The 18,791-nt window shown below is 36.9% G+C and overlaps 1 protein-coding gene across 14 annotated transcripts in view; it reads right to left on the bottom strand.

Moving 5' to 3' along the window:
- DEPDC5 (DEP domain containing 5, GATOR1 subcomplex subunit) overlaps positions 1-18,791 on the bottom strand; it is a 112,745-nt gene that overhangs the window by 85,212 nt on the left and 8,742 nt on the right. For all 14 annotated transcript variants that reach the window (XR_005652615.1, XR_005652616.1, XM_039862002.1 and 11 more), the window contains exons 8-12: positions 15,367-15,436; positions 9,118-9,196; positions 8,200-8,261; positions 2,477-2,546; positions 2,087-2,159 (exon numbers count right to left, since the gene is read on the bottom strand). Coding sequence is in view for 12 of the 14 variants with exons in the window: in XM_039862002.1 (XP_039717936.1) it covers positions 2,087-2,159; positions 2,477-2,546; positions 8,200-8,261; positions 9,118-9,196; positions 15,367-15,436 (354 nt within the window). In the remaining 2 variants the exon portion in view is untranslated. The remainder of the gene's footprint in view (positions 1-2,086; positions 2,160-2,476; positions 2,547-8,199; positions 8,262-9,117; positions 9,197-15,366; positions 15,437-18,791) is intronic.

Raw genomic sequence — 18,791 nt, 5'->3', positions numbered from 1 at the left:
TAATATAATCATGTACCTATTAAATGTCGATAACTGGTAAATGTAGATGAAAAGTATAGATACTCATTATATTCTTCTTTCAATTTTCCCATAGATTTAAAAGTTTTGAAATATGAAGTTTAAAAGGTTATCCAAAAAACTGCCTTAAAAGTTTCCACAACTCTTGTCACAATCCTGTTTATATTAAATTATGGTTATAAAAGACAAAATATTTTTTAAGAATATTATTACAAAGATAAAAAAGGGAAAAAATACAAGTTGGCATTTGGTGCTAGCTTGACAGGAAAGAACTAGCTACAAAGAAATATGTTTAAGCCTCCAGATGCCAGGGGTGGAGAGGAAAGATTGCCCATTTGAAACAAAAATTTAACCGACATAATAAACTGTTATAGCAAAACAGAGAGACACTATGTTTCCAAGTCTGAGGCAGGAGGGGAAACTAAGAGGAAGCAAGACGGAACCAGAAACAGGGTGGTGAGTTAGAAGGAAGAATTCTCAAAGCAGTTGGTTTTGACTTAAACACAAAATCTTTGTACATTAGGCAAGAATAAAACACGTTCTGAAAAGCAAAAGGCTTTCTCAAATCCATTTTGATGTCTGCTCCAGCCTTCACCTGAAATGCCAATAATCACTTGGTAAATTTTTCCACATATCGGAGAATGTAGAAGAGGTCAAGGTCCTACAGCCCCATGGCATCAAGCAACACGCTTATACTTAGAATATGTCCATCATCTCACAAAGTGTCCCCTTATTCAGTGACTGTTAGGACAACTGGGCTGACTGCATTCTGTGGTGATGCAATATGAAGTCCATGGGATCAGCAACAAGGTAAGTCTTATTAAAAAGGTTCAACATAAAGTTAACCAAGTCTTTCGAGAAGGATTCTCAACCTCAGCATTATTGACTTTTGGGGCTAAATGACTCTTTGTTAGAAGGGTGGAAGGGCTGTCCTGTGCATTGTAGGATGTTTAGCATCATTGGCTACCCACTGGATATCAGTTGTGCATCTCTTTCCTATCCCACCTCCACCACTTTGACAATTACAAACTCTCTCTAGGCACTGGCAAACGTCAGGGGGTAGGGCAGCAAAATCGTCCAGTTGTCTGGTTTGCAGAAAATAAACACCACCACAAGGTCCAATTAGAGAAATCCAGAAAGGGTCCTCTACAGCTTTCCTGGTCAAAATGTAGTGCAAAGACAAGCAAAATGTGCGAGCACAGGAAATATGCAGACTCTCAGGTCCACCCTAGACCTGCTGAACTAACTAGAATCTGCACTTTAATATGATCCCCTGAGCATGGTTCATATACACACTGAATTTTGAGAAGCACAGTTCCATAGGATACTGACTCAGATTCTCCAACGAGTCAACACTTAGGGGTAGGGGGAAGAGGAGGGAGAGAATGGGAAATTGTTTTAGATTGAGACTTAAGAAACAGACCAAACAAGAAGTTGCTTTGGAGACAATTAAGAAAATACGAATACATACTAGATATTGAATATTATAGAATTATTATTTTGTTAAATGTGATTGCGGTTATATATTGTAGTTATATATGTGGTTATATTGTAATTATATATGAAAATGTCCTTATTCTTTAGATATTCATAGGAATAAAATGTTATAATATCGATAATTTACTACAAAACAAAATGTAGCCAAAAAAAAAACACAAACAGATAAATAACAGCTATTAATTACAAGTGTTGGATATGGGGCTCATTATATTATTCATTTTTCTTCTTTTGTGATACTGAAATTTTTCACAATAAAAAGTTTGCAAAGTCTAAATGCAATCCTAGACTGGAACTGAAAAAAAAAAGGGGTATAAGTGGAAAAACTGGTAAAATCTGAAAAAAGTCTGAAATTTAGTTAATAGGAATGTACCAGTGCTGTTCTGTAGTTTTGACAAATGTACCTTGGCTATGAAATGTTAACAGAGAAAACTGGGTGATAGGTATATGGGAACTCTGTATTATCTTTGTAACTTCTCTGTAAACCTAAAATTATTCTAAAATAATATTTTTTTAAAAAAGAAAGAAACAGACAAAAAAGGGGGGGCATAATAAAGCACTCAAAACTTACTTATAAAAGTCTTCATAGAATCGCCCCTTGTGATCCTGTCGAATTGAGGCTCGGTTTACTTCAGGAAATTCATCTGAAATACAGAAAACAAAGAATGTAGAGCAGATTGAAAAGAGAAACCCGGTTCCTCTGTTCCCTCTTCCGGGTTGAACGTTTCTATCACATGCACACAAATAAAGATAATTATATATCTATTAAGTTGGCTTTAACATGAATCACAGCCCACAGACTTCTTGCATACACAATGGATGGTGCTATTTTCTATTTTACCCTGTCCTCATAGCAGAAATGGTGAGAAAGAGCAGTGCAAAGGGAACGATGATAAAGAATGGATGGGAGTAAGGGTGTGAGAAGCTTAACAAAAAATAATGAGGATAAAGATTTACTTACCAGCAGATTTTGCATCATAGAAAGTTCTAGAAAATAGGACCACTGTCACTTCATGACTACAGTTCTTCTCCTAGGCATGAGTAGAGAAAAAGGGCTCAAGTTTATTCCATTTACTTCACGATGAAGCAGCCAACACAAACATAATATTCTCAGTTCTATGAGGCTTCGTGGCAGTACAGTATTGGGTAATATCAGGTAACTAACTGTAGATTGCACAATGCTGTGGACACAGCACTGCTGGGAGTCAGAAGACCTGGATTGAGTCCTGGCTCTGAAGCTTACCACTCTGTGACCTTGGACAAGTTAACCTAAAGTCCCAGGAATGTGTCAAGTGCTTTGAAAACTGCAGATCACCAAAAGGTACAGGCCCCTGCCTCCTGGCTCTTGATTTGGCATGAAATAGATTAGCCTAGTGTCAGAGGATCATGGTATTTGCACCTCCTTCATAGTGTTTTTTTAATTCTTCAGAACTTTAGTTTAGGGAACAATAATAGAATCAATGACATTGGATGTAAGAATCAAAGACACTTCCACATCCTGCCAATGTCATAGGATGAGGACTGATGGCTACTCAAGATTCAGGGGTCAAAGCCAAGGCAATGAATCACCTTTGGTCTGGGATGAGGACTAGCGAGAATAAACATTTCCATGGAATTTGGAGATCAGTGTTCTGGAAGTAGGGTGTTTATGGATGGCCATGAAATTTGGCTTGTACCAGTGAGCCAGCAAGCTCAGTTTCAGTTCTCTTGGGTCTTTGAAGACAGCCTACACTGAACAACCCCATCTCTAACCCAACTGTACTTACTGACTAAACAATGCATTGCTCACCATATAAGGTATACAACATACTGTACATTATATGACCTTATATTCTTCCATGGATGAATACCTCAAGTGGACAGGAATTTCTAAATACAAGCCCCAGTGCCAAGAGCGGAGTGCTACAAAAGAGCAGACCTTCATTAGCCACCAACTAATTTACTGGACTCCTAGTGCTCCAAACTCAGCATCTTTATGTGATTTTGGTATAAGTGACATATAGGAAATAATGCCTGAAAATGGGCTGGTGTGTGCATATGAGCCTCTCAACTCATGTGTGATGGAGATAGTATACAACAGAGACAAGGCGTGGAATTACAAACATAGACAGGGCAGCACAGGGGTTACGATCTCAGACTAGCTCTGGACAAATGGATGAGAAAGGATTAGAATCCTTATCCTACTTTTGCAGGCTATTCATGGATGAGTTATCTAGCCTCTGAGAGCTGCACTTTCTCTGTCTATGTAATAGGGACAAGAAAATTTAGTGTTATAATATGGGTAAAACACTTACCACAATACATGCTATGTCAAAATACTCAAATGTTAATTAGGACCACTATTACCTCCATCACCACTATATTTTGGGCTCAGAAATAAATTCATACATTCCCATGCTCTATCCTGCTACCCACCGTATCAGCTTTAAGTTATTCAATAATATATATAAATAACTTTCACCGGTCTTCATTAAATCAATAGAGTGATTACAGAAAGTCATTTTAATTCATTTTTAAGTTCTTGCTTGACAATCAAGTTCTAGATTTTGAAAAATAAATCCTAAGAGCAAAGTCCTAAAACTAATGACTGGGCTTATGACATACCTTGTCCCTATGTCTAATTACGTATACACTCACAAAATCTTGGGTTAGGAGACATCTGAAGGGCCACTGCACCAGACTTAAAGTGGAGGTTTTCATGGACCCAACATTGAAACGGCCATTAGGCGGTCCAAGCTGACCATCATTCAGCCCATCCCTAAGGCTTGACTTTCAGCAGTCCCTGCTGTTTGCGCTCTCCCCAGACCCTTACACAGGCAGACTCAGAGGTCTATTCGCCATTAAGCCACAAGACTGCAGAAGCCTCTGAACTGGTCTGCTTAATTCCAGTGTGTCTCTTCATCAAATTGTTTCTGGCCACTAGACTGCTCTTCCTCAAATTTTCCCCAGTTTTAATCACTCTGACCCTCTACTAGAGAATCTTTAATAGCTCCCACTTCTTATCAATTCAAGTCATAACTGCCTGGCTTGACCTGACCCTATCCTTCGAATCTAATCTTATCACTTGACTCTTTCCCTCACAAATCGGTGGAGTCGCCAAAGACTACACCCCACTCTCATGCCCATGTCTTCCTTTTGCTCATATGCCTTTCTTCATCTGAAACACCCTCTCTGTCTTCCTTTCCAACTACCCAAACCTTCATCAGCCTTCCAAGTCCAATCTCAAAAGTAAATAAAATTCCAACCCCTAAAATATTTGATTAGCTGTTGTTTCAAATACATATATATAATCTCCCCAGGAGGTCTGCAAGGTCTCTGAGGGCACTTATCCTATTTCCAGTTCTCTAACCTCTGAGCTGAAAGACAGTGCTCCTATAATGCTAAGGAAAGAGAATGCGACTTAGATTCCATTGAGACCTGGATCCTATTGAGACCTTACTATGTGCAGATACTTTAAAACACCTTGTGAGGTAGGAATTATTATTATCTTACTTTTGTAGATAAGGAAATAGGAGCTCAGAGAGACTAGTGACATTTAGTACATTAACAACACTGTGCAATGATCACCACTACATAGTTTCAGAACATTTTCATTCTTCCAAAAGGAAACTCCATTTTGATTAAGCAGTCACTCCCCAGGGCCAGCCCCTGGCAGCCACTAATCTATATGTTTTGTCTCTATAGCTTTGCCTATTCTGGACATTCATATAAACAGGATCTTATAATACGTGGTGTTATATCTGGCTTCTCTCACTTGGCATAATGTTTTCAAGGTTCATCCATTTTGTAGCATTCCTTTTTATGGCTGAAAAATATTATACTCTATAGATAATACCACATTTTGTTTATCCATTCATTTAGCTGACAAACATTTATGCAGTTTCTACTTTTTGGTTATTTTGAATAGTGCTGTTATAAGCATTCATGTATAAGTTTTTGTGTGAACATATTGTCAGTTCTTTCTGATATACACCCAAGTGTGGAACTGCTGGGTCATATAGTAATTCTGTTTATTTTATTGCAAAGCCACCAAATTGTTTTCCTCAGCACTATTTTACATTCCCAAAAGAAATGTACAAGGATTCCAATTTCTTCACATCCTTTCCAATGCTTGTTATATTCCATTTTTTTTTAAAGTATTATAGTCATTCTTGTGGATGTGAAGTGGTATTTCATTGTGGCATTTGGTTTGGGAAATCACTCATAACTAATGATCTTGAGCATCTTTTCATGTGCTTGTTGGCCACTTGCATATCTTCTTCGGAGAAATGTATATTCAAGTCCTTTGCCTATTTGTTAATTGGGTAGTTTGTCTTTTTGTTCTTGGTAAAAGTTCTTTATGTATTCTGGATACTAGATTCTTATCAGACAGATGATGTGCAAATATTTTATCCCATTCTGTGTTGTCTTTTCACTTTTTTAATAGTGTCCTTTGATGCATAAAAGTTTTTAATTTGAATGAAGTTCATTCACCTTAACTATTTTTTTTGGTTGCCTGTGTTTTTGGTGTCATATTTAAGAAACCAATGTCATAAAGATTCTCGTATACTTTCTTTTAAAAGTTTCATGGTTTTAGCTCTCATATATAGGTCTTTGATCCATTTTGAGTTAATATTTTTATATGCTGTGAGGTAAGGGTCCAAATTCATTCCTTTGCATATGGATATTCAATTACCTCAGAAGATATCATTGTTGAAGAGACTATTCTTTCCCTCATTGAATAGACTTGACATCCTTGCCTAAAATCAACTGAATGTAGATGTATGGGGGTTGATTTCTGTAGTCTCAATTCTATTCCATTGATACATATATATTTTTATGCCAGCATCACAGTTTTGACTATTTGGACTTTACTGTAAATTTTGAAATTAGGAAGTGGCAGTCCTTCAACTTTGTTCTTTTTCAAGATTGTTTTGAAAAAAAAAAAAAATTGTTTAGTACTATTCCTTGAGTCCACATACACCACAATTTCATAAATTTTAGACAGCGAACTTTTTCATTTCTTTACAAAAAAAAAAAAAATTTTTTTTTTTTTTTTTTTAAAAAGGCATGCATTGTAACAGGATTCAATAGGGACTAAATTGGGCTGTAGTCTGCTTTGGGTAGTATTGCCATTTTAACAATATTAAGTCTTCCAATCTATGAACACAGATTATTTTTCATTTATTTAGGCCTTTGTTAATTTCTTTCAACAATGTTTTGTAGGTGTTAGTATACAAGTCTTGCACCTCCTTGCACCTAAATTACTCCAAATTATTCTTGTAATTGGAATTTTTACTTCCCTTTTTATTAATTTAATTTAATTTCTTGTTTTTTAATTTCCTGTTTAATTGTTCACTGCTGATTTTATGTGTTGAATTTGTATCTTGCAGCTTTGCTGAATTCATTTATTAGGCTCTAGTAGTTTTTTTATGGACCTTTAAAGTTTTTCTAAGTATAGGATATCATCTGTGAATATAGGTTTACTTCTTCTTTTCCAACATAAATGTCTTCTATTTCTTTTTCTTGCTTGGCTAGAATGTCCAGCACAGCACTGAATACTAGTGAAAGCAGGCATCCTTACCCTACTCCTAATCTTAAGGGGGAAAGTTCTCAACCTTTCATCATTGAGTATGATGTTAACCTTGAGTTTTTCATAAATGACCTTTACTATGCTGAGGAGATTAAAGTAATTTAAATCTAGAGTCATCAATTTAGGCTTTAGTTAAGATATCTCAATTAAATGTGGCTTAATAGAAATAGCACATTTTTCTTTTTTTTAAATTAAATTTATTGGGGTGATATTGGTAAATAAAATTATATAGGTTTTAGGTGTATAACTTAATAATATGTCATATGTATATTGTATTTTGTGTTCACCACCCAAAGTTAAATTTCCTTCTGTCACCATATATTTGACCCCCTTTACCCTTATCTACCTCCCCTCCTCCCCACTTTCCCTCTGGTAACTACTAAACTATTGTCTGTATCTGTGAGTTACTGTTTGTCTTGTTTGTTGCTTTGTTTCAGATCTCACATGAGTGAAATCATATGGTTCTCAACTTTTTCTGTCTGACTTAGCATTTCACTTAGCATGATCTCGAGATGCATCCATGTTGTCACAAATGGCAGTATTTCATCCTTTCTTACAGCTGAATAATAGTCCATTGTGCCTATGTACCCCATCTTCTTTATCCAACCATCTATCCAAGAGCACTTCAGTGTTTCCATGTCTTGGCCACTGTGGATACTGCTGCAATGAACATTGGGGTGCACATATCTTTACAAATAAATGTTTTCAAATTTTTGGGGTAGATGCCCAGAAGAGAAATGGCTGGGTCATATGGTAATTCTATTCTTAATTTTTTGAGGAACCTCCATACTGTTTTCCATAGCATCTGTACCAATTTACATTCCCACTAGCAGTGTATGAGAGTTCTTTTTTCTCCCACAACCCCTCCAACACTTGTTATTACTTGTCCTATTAATAGCAGCCATTATAACAGGTATGAAGTGGTATCTCACTGAGGTTGTGATTTGCATTTCCCTAACAGCTGTTGAAGTTGAGCATCTTTTCATGTCTATTGGCCATTTTTATGTCTTCTTAGGAGAAGCATCTGTTCAGGTCCTATGCCTAGTACATTTTTAAAATGTGCATTGAATAATGTTTACTCAATAAGATTTAGTGCATAAGAAGAAACATACCTTCCACTTGGTGAAGAGATCAGCAAGGAAACCATTCACAGCTTTCTCAAAATACAGATCCCCTGAAAAGAAACAACAAGAAGGTAAGGAGTGTCTTTATTTCTTGTTTATAATTTCTTCTCCTAGTATACTCAGAGAAGGTAGGTTCTGCTATATCCTAAAACAAGGTCATGAAAGCCATATGTATAAAAATGGTTTCAACCTCGACTTTCTATGGAGCCAAATTTAATACTTACCTCACTCATTAAGAGACCATAGCTTCAAGATAAAATACAAGATGAAAAAAGCTTTGATGACTGAAAAATATGATGTAGTTTCAAAATGAGAGAACCATCTAACTTTTAAATACAATTACTCTCATAGCGATGCTTGCAGTTTGTTAGAAGATCTTGTAGGCCCTGGGCATTCACTAAGTTACCATTTTCAGTTCCTGCTGTTTCTGAATGACCTTGATGACCCACAGCAAAAATTAATTTATAATTCTGGTAAACAAATTTGAATTGCATGCACCATGAGGCTGCTATACTATTGGACATAGTATCCACACCTCAAAGCGGCTTTATTGTTCTTTACTGTGTAGTAATTCAAATAAAATGAGATAAATCTGGTGATTTCTGTGATAAGAGAAATGAAAGATGTCAGAGAAAGTGTTGGTTCCTAGCCACAGAATCACTCTCTGACTTTTAACCCTATAGTTATAAAATAATTAAAGATCTGAGAATTCAGATTTTTTATTAATACTTTATTTCAGTTCCTGTAATCCACTATATGTATAAAATGTTTGTTTTAGCATTTGAGGATTTGTAAAAATCTCAAGACACATCTTTAGAGAATGTTAAGAGCTCACTGTAAATGACAACTAAGGAGAAAGCAGATTTTTCCCCATTAGCAGTTACAACAAGCACTTGGGAACAGTACCATAAATATCAAAATCCCACATTTCACAGCTCATCTGAATAAATATGTAAACCATAGCTGACGTAGAACGGAACACCACCTGAAATAAACAAAAACATAACTGCATTAAAAAAACAATGACATATATGGAGTTTTAGTTCTGTAAGATGAAAAAGTTCCGGAGATTTGTTCCACAACAATGTAAATATACTTAACACTACTGAACTGCTTAAAAATGGTTAAGATGATAAATTTTATGTTTTTTACCACCACCACCACCAAAAATAAAAAAAATCAATGACTGGAGATTTTGGAGGATTTCTCTTAATCGTGACATGAGACTTCTAAAAGCAAGCTTCATCCGTGGCATCATAGGCCATGAGAGGATCCCATCCCTCCCCTCTAGGAGCTAATCATAGAAGATAAAGACATGCAAAGTATTACAATATATACAAATATTCCATTGAAGCTTCCCACAAGAAATGGAGAAAGGGCAGCAAATCTACCTGGGAAAGTCAAGGAAACCTCATTATGGAAGTAGAACTTGGGCTAAGACATGCCAGCTGATGAGTTGCCGGGTATAACAAATAATTCACATCGTACCCCAGCTCCACACCCAGACTGCCTGTAGGAAAAGCGTAAGTGGTTTTCTGAGTCTATATGCTTTACCACAAAGCCCCTTACCCAGTCCTTTCCTCCTCTAAAAGGTTCTGGACATTTGGTGAGAAAACAAAATGAAGTATCTGACAATCTCTTAGTTTATTGGAGACCTCACTCCTTAAAGACAGAAGCATGTTCTCCATGCACTTCCCAGGGCTTTCCATAGTCTCTGGGGCATAACAGACAACACTCAATAAATTCACTCTCCCTCTCTAACACACAGAAACACAAAGATTCAAGAGAAAATATATCTTTCAAAATGTTAACTGTAATTGTCTCTGGGTATTGGAATGAGTGATTTTGCTTTTTTCGTTTATCTTTTTACCTTTTAAAGTTTGAAATATTTCAGAGAAACAAACAAAATATATACTGTCTAAACTTTTTATAATAAACATGCAATGCTCTTATGATTACAGAATTTATTTTTTTTAAGATACCTTTTTAGGCAAAATTATTCTACAGATAAAATAAGCTTCATGGGTGCCTGTGTGTATGGCGGCACTGACAGCAAAGGGTCATGAAGGAACTTTTTGGAGTAATGAAAATGTTCTATACTTGATTGTGGTATATACACTTATCAAAATTAAACTATACACATATAATGGATGTTTTATTGTATGAAAACTATGTTTTATTAAGTTGATTTAAAAGCTACTTTCCAAATCTGGTTAACACATTCTGTATTTACTAAGTGTGTGTGCATCTACATGAATCTATAGAGTGATATTTTTAGTTATGTCTGTGTTTTATATTTTTTAATCAATTATTTACTGTATTTGAAAGTCTTTCAGAGTACTTTGAAAAATTCCTGTTAACTCTGGTTAGAACTTAAGTGTGTTCTCCACTTTAAAACTGTAAAAGTATCAATTACTGCCATATTCAAATTACCCTCCCAATGGTCCCTTTTTTTGTTGTTTTTTTTTAATGTAGATATTTTGTTAAGATAAAATTCACATCACATAATGTTCACCAATTTCAGTGAATTCAGTGGTTTTTAGTACATGTGCAATATTATGCAACGATTGCTACTGTCTAATTCCAGACATCTTTATCACTCCAAAAAGAATCACCATACCCATAGCAGTTACTCCCTACTCCCTTCTTTCCTGGCAGCCACTAACCTACCTTCTGTCTCTATATTTATGTGAACACTTCACATAAATGGAATCACGCAATATGTGGTCTTTTGTAACTGGTTTCTTTCACTTAGCCTACTGTTTTCAAGGTTCGTCCATGGTGCTGCATGAATCATCATTTCATTCTTTTTTCATTAACATTCCATTGTATGGTTATACCACATTATGTCTATCTGATCATCAGCTGATGGCCATTTTGAGTTGTTTCCACTTTTTGGCTACTATGAATACTACTACTACAACCATTTGTATGCAAGTTTTTGTGTGAACACATATTTTCAATGCTATCAGGTGTATACCTAAGAGTGGAATTGCTGGGTCATTTGGTAATTCCACGTTTAACCTTTCGAGGAACCACCAAACTGTTCCACAGTGGCGGCACCATTTTACATTGCCACCAGGGTTCCAATTTCTCCACATCCTCTCCAACACTTGTTATTTTCCTTTTAAAAATTTTTTATTTTTATTATAGTCATCCTAGTGTGTTTGAGGTGGTATCTCATGGTGGTTTTTGATTTACATTTCCCTAATGACTAATGCTATTGAGCATCTTTTCATGTGTTTATTGACCATTTGTATATCTTCTTTGGAAAAATGTCTATTCAAACCATTTGCTCATTTTCATTGGGCTGTTTGCCTTCCTTTGTTTTTTAAGTGAATTAATCATTTACTGTATTTGAATATCTTTCAAAGATATTTTGAAAAATTCTAGTTAATGCTGGTTAGAACTTTTAAATTATATTTTAATATTTATATAGAAAACCAGCTATGTCTGTATAATACGGTTAATGTTGCAATTCTTAATTTAGAATTTGGGATACTATTATTATTTTTTTACAAAAATTATCAAACATACAAAAAAGCTGAAAAAAATCATCCAGACAACACCTACATATCCACCACGTAAATCCTATACAGAATATGACATTTGTTTTATCATTTACCTATCATCATCTAGCCATATCTTTATGTATCAATCAATCCATCTTATTTTTTCTGTATAAAAATAAGTTTCGGACATCTATACTCCCTTTCCTTTCACGTTTGCTACGTCTAACCTTTTGTGGGCTGAAAAACCAGATAATTTAACTGGTTATAAAGTTTATCTAAAGTAAGAGGGCCATGTGCCATTAACTAAACTTTGCAGTGCTTATTTCTTTTTATACACTAAATTCTTGTTTTCCTAAACAGATTGTGAATTCTTGAGGGAGGAAAGCATGTCTAAACTTTCATTCAACAAATGTTTGAAAGACTATTAAGTGCCAGGAGCCATGCCAGAGAACTTTGAGATATAAAGGCAAAAGATACATTCCTTGCCCTCAAAGTGTCTGCAGCCTGGAAAGCAAGCACACATATCTACCACAGTGTAATAAGTGCTAACATATGCATTCACCTGTCCAAGGTGCCATGGGGGCACTTCCAGTCTGATGAGACCAGGAAGACTTTCCGGAAGCATGAAAGCCTGAGACTAGCACTAAAGGATGATGAGTGGCTTGGGAAAGGGGGAAGGTAGGGTCTTTCCCAGGCAAAAAGAGCGGCCTGTGCAAAGACACAGAGGCAAGAAAGAATGTGGCATGTTTGAGGAACAGCAAATGGTTCCCAAGGCTAGGACACAGTCAGGTAGTTATACAGAAGTGATAAAATGAGCTCTAGACTCAACTATCTCCCCTGATTTCTCCACTCAGATGTCCAAAAGGCATCTCACAAACTGAGCTTGTGAATTTCCCCCAACCGTATTCTCCCGTCTTCAGCATCTCGTAAATGACATTACCATCTATCCACCCAGCTGCTCAATTCTTCTTTCCTTCACTCCTCACATCCAATCTATCAGTAATTTCTGTGTCTCTCAAATGTATCTCAGATCTACCCACATCTCTCCATTGCTACAGCTCCCACACTACTCCATGCCACCATCTTTTAACTCCCTAACTTCTTTCTGCTTCTACTCTTGACCCTACAAACAACTCTCTACACCAGGGCCAAAGGGGCTACAGCAGGTACTGTGGATACCTATCTAACATCCTTTCTTCCTAAGAAACAGGAATCTGACTCTATTCTGGGAGGCAAGGGACCCAACCAAAAGACTAACCCTCTCAGTCTCCTGAGCAGCTACATGTGACTAAATTCTGGCCAGTAAGATGTAAATGGAAGTGTTATGTCCTTGAAGGAAGCAAACTTGGCTGCAGAATGTACCCCTCTTGTCTTTCTTCCCTTCCTCTCTCTTCTGCCTGGAATATGGATGCGGTTTCAGCAGCTCCAGCTAGATCATGGAAATCCTATCCTGAGGATGGTCCAACACAAAGGCAGAGGAGCCTTAGATCACCAGTAATTGTGACAATCATACCAGCCATGAATTGACTACCTATGCACTTCTTTCATAAGAGAGAAAAAAGTTGACCTTTAAGCATCAGTTTGTCACTGTTACGCTGGCTTTTTTCCAATAAAATCCAACTAAAAGAGTAAGTGATCTTTTAAAAGCATAATTCATGCATCACACCCCTGCTTAAAATCCTTCGATGGCTTCGAACCGTCTTTAGAATAAATGCCCCTCAAAGTCCTGTATTAATTGGCTGGAACCTGACTACCTCCTCACTGACATCATTCTCCCTTCTCTTTTCCTATGGTTCTGTCACACTGGCCTCTCACAATTATTTCCTCTGCCTGAAACACTCTTTGCCTCAACCTCCATATGCTAAGTCTCATCTTTCAGGCACCTTCTCAGAGAAGACCTCCCTGCCCACCTTTGTAAGAAGGGTCTCCTGTTTTTCTCTATGTCAATGTCCTATTACCCTCAAAAATTTTAATTTATTTATTCACCTATTAAGGAAGCCACCTTCAGTTAGTCTGCCTCTTTACCCAATTAATTTCCTTTGAAGTACTCATCATAATATATAATTACTACGTTTATGGACTAGGTGTCTAGCCACATCTATCTCCCTACTAGGGTATAAGCTCCTTGACAGGAGGGATCTGGTCTGTGCTGCTCACCCATGGATCCCCAGGGAATGGGGATTCCCCTCTTTGATTTCCTCTCTAGAATGAAGGTTGTTCACTGATACTGTTCTGTTTCAGATTTAAAGGGAGGAAAAAAGCACAGTAGCTGAAACAAAAGAGGTGGATCTATATTATGTTAAATAAAGGAATGAATGATGTTGAAACAGTAAGCATATGCCAAATTATTAGGGTCTTTGTAAGTCGTGCTTAAGAGTGAATATCTAGAAAACTGGGAAAAAGCAAATTAAGATCACTATAAAATACCAATTTATGCCCACTAGGGTTGCAAAAGCTTTAAAAATTTAAGAACGAGTGTTGGAAAAAGTGAAAAACTACAAGAGATTTTATATACTACTACTAGGAGTATAAATTAGTACAAGGAATTTGAAAAATAATTAGGCATTATCCTACAAAGTAGAAGCTATGACCCAGCAAATACACTCCTAATTACAGATTCAAAATATAGTACTGAGTACAAACAAGCTAGCTTAAAAAAAAAAGACTATATACATTTTTATTCTACTTTAATAAAGTTCAAAATAAACAAAACAAATAAGTATACCACTTAGGATAAAGTACATATGTATTACCACTATGTAAGCAACAAGGAAATTACGAAAATAAAATTCAGATAGAGGTTACCTTTAAAGGCACTGGTTCTCAATAGGGGCAATTTTGCTCTCTCAGGGGACATGTGGTGATGTCTGGAGACATTTCTAGTTCTCATGACTTGCACGGTAGGGGAGGTGGAGAGTGCTACTGGCATTTAGTGGGTAGAAGCAAGAAATGCTGCTGAACATCCCACAATGTGCAAAATAGCCCCCCACAACATTATTGTCATTTGAGGCCAGATCATTCTTTATAGCCTGTCCTATACACTGAAGAGTGTTTAGCAGTGTTCTCCACACAACTCCACTTGTAACAACCAGAAATGTTTCCAGACACTGGCAAAAGACGCCTGGGGAGGAAATATCATCCCCAGTTGAGCACCACTGCTCTCAAAGAGGCAGGGGGATGAGAACAAGGAAGAGCAGGTGGATGGCTTCACCAGCATGGGTAATGTTCATAGCTATTCAGGTTGGATTCTTCCAACCAGAATAGAGAACAAAGGAGATTCCTTTGTAAAGGTCTCTCTTCGTGCTTACCAATGCATTCTCACATTGAGTCTAACTTTGGCTAGGTATTAGTGGGCATAGAAGCCTGCAAGCTAGACACATGTCTATGTCTGATATTAAACAGACCTCCTTCAGAAGAAGAAAATGAAGATCGACCCCAAATTGGAGAGCTCCAACTGTAAAACATTAGAATTTTAAAAGAGTCCCCTTCAGTATTACAATATAGCCCAAACTGGGCAGACAGATAGTAGTAGTCATCATGAGATTATCAAGTTTTTGCTTGTTTCTCTGTTTTGTTCTTGATTTCAGGACTCAGACATAATGGTACGGGAAAACAAAACCAAAAAGCATTTTATCAGTCTTACCCTGGTATCTTCACTGATATAACCACACATGACCTTCTCGTTCTTGACCCATAGCTCGCCAGCCTGTGCCCTGAAAGGAGATATACACACAAGTTATTACAAGTCTTCCATAAACTACCGAAAAACAGAATGATTTCAGGGTGGCTCACTCTGAAGTTACTTATACCCAGACCTGGCCAAGTACAGATTTCCAGAGATAGCACCACGAACGGATTACGCAACATCAAGAATTCCTAGAGCAAACTGAGTATGTACAACAGAAGATCTTAATCTGGGAGCCCATAGGCAACATGTGGGACTAAGGAAAGGCTTCAGGGAACCCATGAACCCTCTGAAATGATGCAAAATTTTCTGAGCAGAGAATTATATAGCTTTTGTCAACTCTTTAAAAGGGGTCCACGTCACAAAAACAGTTAAGGAACACTGATAAACAATTTTGCTAATTCCAGCTTTGATACAATGAGTTTCAACAGAAACAAAATCCATCTTAATATAAGGATTAGAAGACAAACAGTTGGGAGGCAAGAAGGGATAGGGTCCCAATTCAATGGAGGCCTTTCTATTGAATAATTTTCATGGCAACTTGCTATTGTGTTTTGGGGTTTGCTGTTTTCTCCTCTGCAACTTTTTAAGGGTGTGAAATAGATAGTGCAGTTCAAAGAACATGGCCTTCGGAGCTGACCAGCGAGTAAAATTGGTCTAGGCAGGAATCTCAGTTCTGAGTGTCACTTTACTAGTTGAATGGCCTTCCGGTTGCAGACCTGTTTCTAATGTAAGGAAACCATTCAGGACAATGTGGGGGTGGTAGGTAGGAGATGTTCAGTTAAGAGTACTAGTGGCTATTTGTATTAGCAAGAACAATAACAATGAGAAAATAGTAACACAAGAGGCTATCCCAGAGAGGAAGTGGTACTTGCTACCTGAGGACCTTGTAATCATCTCTCAATCAACCACGGAAACCTTTCTCTTCTACCAACTTCAATGCAGTTGGCTGCCTGGCCTCTAAGCAATCGGTCCTCATTAAAAAAAAAAAAAAAAAAAGGAAAAGATCAAATAAAAGCAAAGAAAATGCTGTGTAGCATGAGTCACAGCTCAGGAGACCTGGGAAACACTGTACCATCAACCAATCAGCCTCCCTGGGCCTCCCTACCATCTGTAAAATGAAGAAGGCTGGACCAAGCTCGTTTTCCTAATATGCTTCTCAGGGTCTCAGGGCTGCTTTAGCCAAGAGGAGTGATTCTTGGTATTCCTTTACCCAAGCGTGTCTGTGAGGGACAATTGCAGCAAACTTGACCTGAGCAAGGACTCTGTTTCTTTAATATTATAAAGAAGGATTCTCTGTTCCCATGATCTATGAGATCTATTAGCAGGAAGTATTCTGCATATAAGCTACCTCTAAAATGAGCTTGTTGTTAGTGCACTCACTCACCAACTCCTATTAGTACATATAGACAAAGTGGTATAAAATGTGGGCTTGGATTCTTGTGCCTCCACTCCCTGAGGCTCTATCTAAACCTCAATAAAAAAAAATCAGTAATGTGGTTAAGGAGAGAATCCTGCCCTATCCATCATCTAAAGCTCCTGGAAGGACCCAAAGAGATACTATAAATGAGAAGACTTGGTAAACTGCACATTAGTTATTATTCCTATGGAAATGGTTCTTTATCTCTCTCTCTCTCTCTCTCTCTCTCTCTCTCTCTCTCTCTCTCTCTCTCTCTCACACACACACACACACACACACACACACACAGAGGGAGAGAGAATGAGCTTGCAATCTTGACCTTTGCTAAGCCTAAAAAAGCTCTTACCCAAATGGGAACTTAGAATGGCCCTGAGGCAGCAATCTCCTCTTTTCTACGAGTTCAACAGAAAAAGAAATTCCACAGACAGATGCAAAGTCAAATCCATATCCCCCAGGAAACAACCTAGAGCACACAGGGCTTCCCATGAGAGAGGCAGAATGGTACACTGCCAAGCCCTAGACCAGGATGAAGGCAACCTGGGGGCACTAGCTCCTGATTAAGATCTTGAGGTCACTTCCCTTCCCTTTTCTATCAAGTGAGCTGTTGGGGGTCAGTGATCTCCACTATCCTTTACAGCCAAGTTTCAACATTCTGTGAATAAAAGGTTAAAGTAAATGCAAAGTACGGTCACTGTAGTATCATTTGCATTATACACTTTTGAACAACCTAAATGTCCAGTAGTGGTAAACCAGTTAAGTAAATTATAAGGTATCCAGATGATAGAATATCATTAAAACCATTAAAATAATGTTTACAAGAAGTTTCAACTTCACCAAAAATGTTTATAGGCTTTTAAGTGGAAAAAAGATACAAAATAGCACACAGAGTATCATTTCTATTTATTTAAGATACATGTATTATTATTACACACTATCTTTAAGATACATGTATGTGCTTCTATGTATGCAAAAAAATATTGGAAGGTCACGCCAACATTTAATAGTAGTTATCTGTAGGTAGTTGGCTTACATACCATTGTAAATTTTCATCTTTATACTCTCTGTATTATCCAAATGTTCTAGAATATGTATTTTTTAAATTATGAAAAGTTGGGTTTTTTTTCCCACAATGATGATGTAAGTTTATTATGCGAGTCTTACCAACACTTCTAAGATGAGGTTTTGACTATGTGATCACTAAACTGTGAAACAGTAGGAAACAAGAAATGTCCGGGCAAGATTCCATGGCCAATGTGAAGATAACTGAGGAAATTATTTGGCAAATACAAGGAGTTTTGGTTTTATTTTAAAAAATAAATTATATAAAATTGTACATGGTCAAGCCAAAAGGAAATAAAAAGACAACATTTTGACAGAACTATGTCAGAAAGTTAACAGTGGTTGCTTCTGAATATTGTCTCCTCTATTGTTTTTCAAATTCTCCCCAACGAGCAAGCATTATATATAAAAATACGTAGTTTATTGCCTTGTATACAGTATGTGCTGAAAACTAGTACTTAATAGTTTCAATTCTATAATTAGAAGAAACATTTTAAGAGAATGGCCACCATAGAGTCAGAGTTCAAGTCAGAGAAGATCCTAGGAGACCCTCTGCAGTGAGGTGGATCCAGCAGGAAAACACCTAAACTCAAGGGGCTTTAAGTAAGTGCAACTCTCCATCCAGTTCTGTCTGTGCCTGGACAGCTGAGAAGTAAGGGCCAGAAATTATTCAGTGTCGTTCTCTCTGGACTATGAGTCAGAAAAAAAAATTTTAAGTAAAAAAAACACACACACACACGGCTAGTAGACGGTCCCAAAAACTGTATCTGGAAAAAAGAAATCTCTTCATAATAAGATCGAAGAGACTAAATTTGTAAGTTTGATATCTTAAAAAAGCAATTAGGAGATAAGATTTAGGTGCAATATTTTTCTTATAACATTTTCTTTAATTTTTTTAAAATAC

This window comes from Pteropus medius, unplaced genomic scaffold (assembly GCF_902729225.1).
Source record: "Pteropus medius unplaced genomic scaffold, Ma_sr-lr_union100, whole genome shotgun sequence".
Taxonomy (NCBI): domain Eukaryota; kingdom Metazoa; phylum Chordata; class Mammalia; order Chiroptera; family Pteropodidae; genus Pteropus; species Pteropus medius.
This window is presented reverse-complemented; position numbering and strand designations above follow the sequence as displayed.